This window comes from Rissa tridactyla, chromosome 2 (assembly GCF_028500815.1).
Source record: "Rissa tridactyla isolate bRisTri1 chromosome 2, bRisTri1.patW.cur.20221130, whole genome shotgun sequence".
NCBI classification, from domain to species: domain Eukaryota; kingdom Metazoa; phylum Chordata; class Aves; order Charadriiformes; family Laridae; genus Rissa; species Rissa tridactyla.
This window is the reverse complement of record NC_071467.1, coordinates 2,061,533-2,069,942: the sequence shown is the minus strand read 5'-3', so window position 1 is coordinate 2,069,942 and position 8,410 is coordinate 2,061,533. Positions and strand designations below refer to the sequence as shown.

Genomic DNA, 8,410 nt, shown 5'->3' with positions numbered 1-8,410 from the left:
GCACCCACAAGTCCTTTTCCTCAGGGCTGCTCTCAAGCCATCACATCTTTGTATGGGGTCAGAGACGCTCAGGGCAGTCTGTAGTGATGATAACAACTAGTTTTCCTTTCCACCCGGTGCAAAACCCCTTTATGTTTAGGGTCCTCCAAGCACATTTCAAACCCAAAGGGTGAATGCTGCCTTGACCAACGTCACAGCAAGGGTCACAGGCTTGGGGTAATTTTCTGGACAGCCTCATCCACATGCTAATGACTGCCATCTCTCTGTGGTTCCAATTGGCCCTAATTCCTGGTCAAAATTAGTGGTTAGGAATCACACCCACCTCTTCTTCCTCCCTGCACAGCTTAAGCATATTGAAGAGGAGTAATTGCCACCAGGGTAGCTTTGCATTGCAGGAGGAGGTCAGATTTTAAAGTCCTTGAGCTGCAGTGCCCTTTGGGCAAGGGAAATAACCCTTTGCTCTTCAACTATGCCCAGGATGATTTATTTCTCCTTATATTAGCCATGGGATACAAGAATGCTTTTCTGCAGCAAAGGCAGACCGAACCAAGCAAAAAAAACCAGCCAGTTTTGCTTTAAAGCGGAAAAAAAAAATACACCACTGTTTTTTTCTGCAGGCTGTGGGGGACTCTGTCTCCGCTACCGCAGGACGTGTAAATCCAACACAATGAAATATTAATTATTAGAGTCTGTCCAACTGGGATTCCTCAGTGCTTTCAGAGAGCTGAGTAATTCTGGCACACAGGAAAAAAAAAACAACGACACACAAGTCCCTTTTTTTTAATGAGAAAATCTTATGTGAGGAGTAAATTAGAGCTTTTGAGCCTTTGGGCTGAGGGTCAGGAGGGGGCTTAGATTGCTTCAGGGCAAAAAATGCAAATTCCTAAATAGGGTATGAAAGAGATCATGGTCTAATGAAGAGGTAAAGGAAGGTGCATCGCCCAGCACGGCTCCTTCGGCACGGAGATCTGCCCTCGCAGCATGGCGTAACTGTGAGAAGGAGGGGGTAAAGGAAAGTAGAAGTCGATTAATAAAAGAGAGCACACATCTCTGAAGACTCCCGTTATGCAGCACTTCAGAAGAAGGCATTCATCCAGAGCAGCCACGGGCACAAGCCCAAGGCAGACGCGCTCAGCAAGGCTCAAAGTCCCTTTTGTCCCTCTTGTTTACCAGGGCTGGATTTGAAGCACAACACAGAGCGTCATCCCTGGGCTGAGCAATGTTTTGCAGATTTCGGAGCCCAGGCTGACCCAAGTTTAAGCATTTCCATGCTTTTTCCAGAGCAAAACTGCTCCAAAAAGTGCTGCTTGGGAGAAGGGAGAGGCATTCAGCAGCACCGCTGGCAATGAAAAATCTCTGAGCTCTCATCATTGTTCATTTTTTCAGCTTCCTTTTACCCTCATTTCTCTGCAGCCTCTGGAAACATCTACATGAAATATTTGGCCTCTCTGAAATCTGTATTCTTCTTTTATAAATCCCCCCACTGTTCCTCAGCAGCTCGACCCAAATGCGGCAAATACTTTTCATTACCCTGCGGTTGCTTTGGGGGATGTCGGAGGGTCGGGTAAACAAACGGCTTGCTGGAAGACACAATGCCAAGTGGTGGGTCCAGGGCAGTGCTGGCCCAGGGTAAGATCACTTGGCTCAAACAACAGCCACAAGCAAGTGAGGCAACATGAAGGAGACCTTATTGCTCTCTACAACTACCTGAAAGGAAGTTTTAGAGAGGTGGGGGTCAGTCTCTTCTCCCAATTATCAGGCAATGAGACAAGAGGAAATGGACTCAAGTTGCACCAGGGGAAATTTAGACTGGATCTTAGGAAAAATTTTTACACCGGAAGGGTTATCAAGCATTGGAAGAGGCTGCCCAGGGAAGTGCTTGAGTCACCATCCCTGGAGGTATTTAAAAGACGGGTAGACATAGTGCTTAGAGATATAGTTTAGATTAGTGGTGGTTTTTTGCCAGAGTTACGTTGATGGTTGGACCAGATGACCTGAAAGGTCCCTTCCAACCCAGGCAATTCTATGATTATATGACAAAGGACAGCTGCTGGAAGTAGAGATGGGGACAATGACTGCAGATAAGAAGATGTGTGCGGATGTGCACAGATAAGCATTGTTTTGATAAAAAGGTGGCACTGCAGGCAGAGCCAACAGGAAGAGGTATGTGTCTGGTGTATCTGACTGTTGGTGGGACACAGGGTGATGTCATTGTCCCCAGCTGGGAGCTGGGAGTGAGAGGCTTGAAGGAGTGGGTGAGGGGTGCAAGGAAGAAGAGTTGCAGTTAGCACCCATCACAGGCTCCGGCTTTCATACACAGGACTGCCTTTTCCCCTTCCCCAGCAGCAACCCTGAGAGTTTGCACAGTTTCCCTTCTGAGTTGGTGCAGAGGGTTGTTATTTTTCCCCACCCCGCTCCCTGAGTCTGAAAGTTGCCACTGCATGGCTCCCAGCTGCACCCGAGGTAAGGTAAGGTTGCAGAAGAAACCCCTCTAGAGACTTGCAGGACATGCAGAAGCAGCATCTCCCTCCCCCAGGCTGAAGAATATAACATGGCCACTTCTCCATCAAGCTGCCAGGGCGACAGAGCTCAGAGATGAGAGGCACATAAGAAGCAACAGGTTGGGAGGCAACACAGAGCAGGAGGTGATGACCATAATACTTTATCTATTCTGCAGCATGTTTGATGTTCATACCCTCCTGGGGGAATCTGACCATGCTCTTCAGGCCTTCAGGAGCCCCTTTCTCCCACCACCACTGAGCAGGTGAAGAAGGACACTGGCATGGGACTCCGTGCCATCTCACTGCCGAGCTAGCCTGGGTCCTGGGCACGCACTCAAGTTGCACAAGAAGGTTTGGCAGCAATATGAGGTGTAGGAAGCCAGGCCCAGGCTGAAGTTGTGATGTGGGCAGGTCTCAGAGCACTTCTTGGTGATCCTCTTCCACAAAGACAAAAAGCCTTGCCCAAAGAAGAGAGAACAGCATTAGAGTGCTCTTTGATCTTGCACAGGAGGGAGATGGGCTACTGAGTCCTGCTGTCCTGCACAGCCCCAAGGACCAGCATAGCCAATGAGACCCACCCCAATCCCACCACAGCCCAATAATTGCTGGTTACCAGCTACACAAGGCATTCAATATCCTTGCTGGGCATCTGGCACCTGCCAGCATGGACCCTCATGTCAAGGCTTTCTTAGGTGTATGATGGGATCCATGAGACAATGTTCATGCCTGGATTTAAAGCACATTTGCAGGCCTCTCTGCTTGAAGGAAATAATTTTATTCCCCTCTGTATCTCTCTAGACCTTTTCATCTACCCTGGCTACCTGCTTCTTTTCCTCTGCTTGTATAATCATGGCTCAAATTTCTTTATTCTTCCTCTGAAGGATGATATCTTTGTCCTTCTTGTTCTCTCTGTGTCCTCTGCCTTTTCCACGCAGGCATAAAACAAAGGCTAAAGGGGAAGACCTCAATGTGTGATGGGGAGGAGGATTTCAAACCGTGCAAACTTCAGCACTGTATGGCTGGGCTAGTAAGGGCTCCGCCTCCCACACATGCTTCCCAGTGACTCCTCAGCTTATCCATCCACAAAGGGCAACCATAAAAAATTCAGGCAAAACCCCATATCCCATTCCTGAGTCCCCATCAGAGGATACACAGCCATTACACATACCAATTCCTACAGAGGCAACATTGGTCACACAGTACTCATCCTTGTCCGAGCACTTCTTGGCCTTTAGACAGCTCCAGTTGCTTTGTTCCCAGTCACAGGTGTAGCAATATAGGGAATTTGCTGCAGGAGGAGACAGAGGATATGGAAGATGGAGACAAAATGGATATGGAAGATGGAGACAGAATGCTGCTAGTCCCAGCAGCAAAAATTACCTCCAGCTTTCCATCGACTCTCAAATGCACAAGGTGTGAGTCTGCTGAAAGTGATGGGGCTGCAAGACCCAGATGAAACCCACTCTGCCATCCACACACTTGCAGTCAGGCACACACATCTGTGTGTACATGCACCAATGGTGTAAGTCTGCCCTTCCTGCCCTCCACTCAAAATAATAGCACAATGGACCAAGGCTACTGGGTTTGATGGGATGCAGGGAGCTGGGTAGGACAAGGTCCCTCTGTAAGAGTCTGCAGGGATGTCCCAAGGCTTGGGGTCACCCATTCTAGTTGCTGGAGACACTATAATGTAGATTGGAGCCTAATTGGGCAGTAAGCATTGACAGTTGAATAGGGTTACTTGGGACCTCCATAGCCTAAAGAAGTCCATCTCCCAGGCCTGTGTCTTTGGGTGGGACTTCAATACTCTCAAATATATATCCATTACCTGGGTTAAAAATAAAGGGGAGGAGAAGGTCTTTTAACTCTTTGCTATGTGAATTGAGCCCTAAGACACATGCAGGCTAACACTTCATTTTTACTGCGTAGGTTATCTAACACAGATTAGGGCAGTCTTGGTTTTGGCACTGAAGACAATCTCTCTATCCCCCGGGCCTTGTTAACACTTGGAAATTTGTCAGAATCGTTATTCTGGTGAGTGAACAAAGCTAAATAGCAGAAAGGTATTCTTAGGCCACAATGAGACAGAAATAACTATTCCAAGAAATTATTTTTCTGCACCAGACAATGTGGCAAATTTCCAAGCACTGGCAAAACCTCTTCCTCTTTACAAAATGAGTATAACATTTATCCTTTCTGGTTGCTTAACTGTCTTGTCTATAGAGGCCATAAGATCACATACTTTAAGAGGGCTCTGATTTCATTTGCAGTCTCTCTATGAAACAAAATATATAATCTATAATGCAAATAATATGCAAATATACATCTCCACCCAACACCCCAGCATAAGGCTGCTTAACCTATTTAGTCCACAACCAAACTTGGTCTCCCTAATTCCCCAACTTGGTCCCAAAATCTTGGAAATCAGCAGGCTTATTGGGTCTCTGAGATGGGCAGAAACGAGGGGTGTTCAGCAGGCAGCTGCACAAGGCCAGATGTTGTAGGTCTGTCCCTGTCATAGAATGGTTTGGGTTGGAAGGGACCTTAAAGACTATCTCATTCCAACCCCCCTGCCATGGGCAGGGACACCTCCCACTAGACCAGGTTGCTCAAAGCCCCATCCAGCCTGGTCTTGAGCACTGTCCCACTGCTGCTGCTAGAAACAGCGTCACTGACAGCAGTGGAAGCCAGGTAGACAGAGTTGCTGATGTATTGTGCTATCGTAGGTTGAAGCACTTCTTCATGGAGATCTAGAAATAACCACAGTCTTGCATCATCTCAACAGACAAACTCACTGGAAAGTCTCTTAACAAAGGCAGAGCAGTGGCAAGTGCTTCCTTTTTTCTGTCTTGCTTTCATAAAAATCCAGCAGTGCATGAGTCTATAGGGAAATTTCGCTGCAGAAAATAAACATTTCACACATCCAGCCTGAGACTATGGATAAGAAATTCACCATGTCCTTTAGCTGCACCACTGCAAGAGCTAAAACACCCTCTCCCATGATTTCTTTCCCTGTCTACGAGGCCCCCCTGACTTTAAAACACGCAACAATTCTTTGTTTAGTAGCAAACCATGATATCTCACCTTGGTCTGCACATAGGATCAAAACCAGCACGGCAAGGAGGGAGGCCTTCATCTTCTCTCAGTCGTCTCCGCAGCCCAGGAAAAGCACCCTCACCTGGGGACAGGATATATATCTTCCCTGTGTTTGGACCGAGTGATGATGAAGACAACAATTTTGAAAGAGTGGGCAGGGATCATGCATTATTTGACAGGCTAGGAATGCATGTGGGTTGTTTTCTCACCTCGGCATCGCCTTCAGGCTGGTCCGATGGGTCCGGAGAGGAGTGAAAGCACTGAGGCAATTCATTCCATTTATTGCTTTTAATACTTTAATTTATCTATGGTCAGGGCTAGCAGTGCTACTGATGTCTGAGTGGGGGTTTTGTACTGTTTAGTTCCAATCTGATCATCTTATCTGTGGGCAGATAGTTCAGTGAAGGCAGCTACCCAAAGTGAATGGCAATAAGAGGCATAAGTTAATGGCTTCATCTGGGTGGATTATTGCCAAGTGCGTTTCCAGGGTTAGACCTGGAGAACTCCCAATATCTACAGTCAGGGCAGACCTAGTTGTATATTCATGATTGGGAATATAAACAGGAAATGTCTTATAAATTCCTTCTTGCCTATAAAAGCTTCTGGTTACCTACAAAGTCCTAAATATTCTGCATCCTGGTTTTGAGAGCAGCTGCTGCAAGAGAGGAATGGCTTTGGGGTTCAAATGTAGAGGCTGGGACACTGGAGGTTGGTTTCCAGCTTTGCAACAGCTCTCCTTATCTGAGTAAAGGATAAAAATATCTTTGTTCCCCTTCTACATGGAGCCTTCAATTGAAAGTCTTGACTTTCAGTCAGATATAATGTTCTCAACCTTTATGATTTCTCTGCATGCTTACAATTTGGGTGGAGCTGATAATTTCAGCCCTGCTGGGGCTGCCATTTGACTGCCCGTCCCACTTCTGCTTCCAAGTAAAGAGTTATCAGGAAGTTTTGTGCTGAATATCAGCAGACGTCTCCATGAGTCACCATGTGCCTGGCCACCAAATACCAGAGAGGACAAAGCAGGAGCAGCTCCTTTGAATAAAGCCACTTGGGCAATTGTCTGTCTGCTCGCCCCTTCCTTCTCTACCCTGCAAGACTTGGTCTGCAGGGAAGAGAACAGGGATCCAGCTGTAGCTACACAGCCTGGGGTTTAGAAGATGAAGATGCAGAAGGAGAAGAGGCGGACGCTCAGAAAACCTGTGGAAGAAAGAGCTTAGGCAGACAAGGGGAGGGCTAAAATGATTGGGGGCCAGCATTAGTGTCTGGGCAGGAGATCAGTCAGATGAGTAAGCGTCCCTAAAGCAGGGGTTATGCTCATCAGAGACATTTAGAGCATCTGATGGGACTAATCATTGCTCATCACAGTGAAGGCATGGCCAGAGGAAGTTCAAAGGGACACCGAAACCCATAGCATCTTCCTTTTTAAGAAAAAAAAAAGGGGGGAGGGGGAATTATTGGTGTGGGCTTTTTTGGTTGATTTGCAGATATTTCTGAGGTTTCTGACACCAGCGTTAAACCACTGGGTCTGCCAATACAGCTGACAAAACAGGATCAACAGGATGGTGAAGTCAGCCCTGATAACCCCATGAGCACTAACCATTCCTCTCCAATGGACATACACCTTCTGGGCGTGGAGAGGATAAGCCACATCGCTTTCACAACAGATGAAGTTCTGCCAGACTCAGGGACTGCATGCCACCGTGGATGCTGGAGAAGGTGTGTCAGTCCTTCCAGATGTCACGAGGCAACAACTGAAGAGTGAGGCCTGTTCCAGGGAATAAGGATTCCCCAGGATGATTCACAGCATGGTGTCCTCTTGCAGGGATGACCCTTTGTAGAGTCTGGACATTAGCCTGCGAAGTTAAGTTTCAGCGTCCTGCAGCAGCAGGAGCGCCCAGGCAAAGGTCTGCACTGATAAAGCAGTTCGCTTTAACCAAATTTGTCTGGGTTTTTATTGAGGAAGAAGGGAAAAATAATTGTCTTACTCATCAGTATGATTAACAAGGTGCATTCTGGATTTTTTTTTTAACAAAGAAATGTCTCTGACTCAGTTTATTCCCTTAATTCCAAGGACTGATGATGTGAATGTCTCCTTTCTGACACAGAGTCAGAGAATCATAGACTCATAGAATTGTCTAGGTTGGAAGGGATCTTTAAGATCATCGAGTCCAACTGTTAACCTAATGCTGACAAAATCACCACTAACCCATGTCCCTCAGCACCACATCTACCTATCTTTTAAATACCTCCAGGGATGGTGACTCCACCACTTCCCTGGGCAGCTTCTTCCAATGCTTTATAACACTTTCTGTGAAGAATTTTTTCCTAATATCCTGTATAAACCTCCCCTGGCGCAACTTGAGTCCATTTCCTCTTGTCCCTGTTGCCTGTTACTTGGGAGAAGAGACCGACCCCCCACCTCTCTACACCCTCCTTTCAGGTTGTTGTAGAGAGCGATAAGGTCTCCTTTCAGCCTCCTTTTCTCCAGGCTGAACAACCCCAGCTCCCTCAGCCGCTCTGCATAAGACTTGTTCTCCAGACCCCTCACCAGCTTTGTTGCCCTTCTCTGGACACACTCCAGCACCTCAATGTCTTTCCTGTAGTGACGGGCCCAAAACTGAGAGTCACCCAGTCCAGGGACTGAAACACTCACTGACAGGAGGAAGATGATCTACAAGGCCACAGGAAGTGGTCCACCACTTGTCCGCTGGCAGGAGTGGTTTGACAGACAAGTGTGATGATGGACAAGGGTACACAATAGGCCGCTTGGTATTTCGAGTGTTGTCAGTGGCCCATTGAGCCAGATAGTT

The 8,410-nt window shown here is 47.2% G+C and overlaps 1 protein-coding gene across 1 annotated transcript; it reads right to left on the bottom strand.

Moving 5' to 3' along the window:
* Positions 1-2,502: 2,502 nt before the first annotated feature.
* LOC128905843 (lymphocyte antigen 6E-like) lies at positions 2,503-6,311 on the bottom strand. The gene is made up of 4 exons (XM_054192418.1): positions 5,807-6,311; positions 5,586-5,679; positions 3,670-3,789; positions 2,503-2,958 (listed from the first exon to the last, which is right to left on the bottom strand). The coding sequence occupies exons 2-4, from the start codon at positions 5,635-5,637 to the stop codon at positions 2,801-2,803; spliced, it is 330 nt and encodes a 109-aa protein (XP_054048393.1). The 5' UTR covers positions 5,638-5,679; positions 5,807-6,311; the 3' UTR covers positions 2,503-2,800.
* Between the last annotated feature and the right edge of the window lie 2,099 nt (positions 6,312-8,410).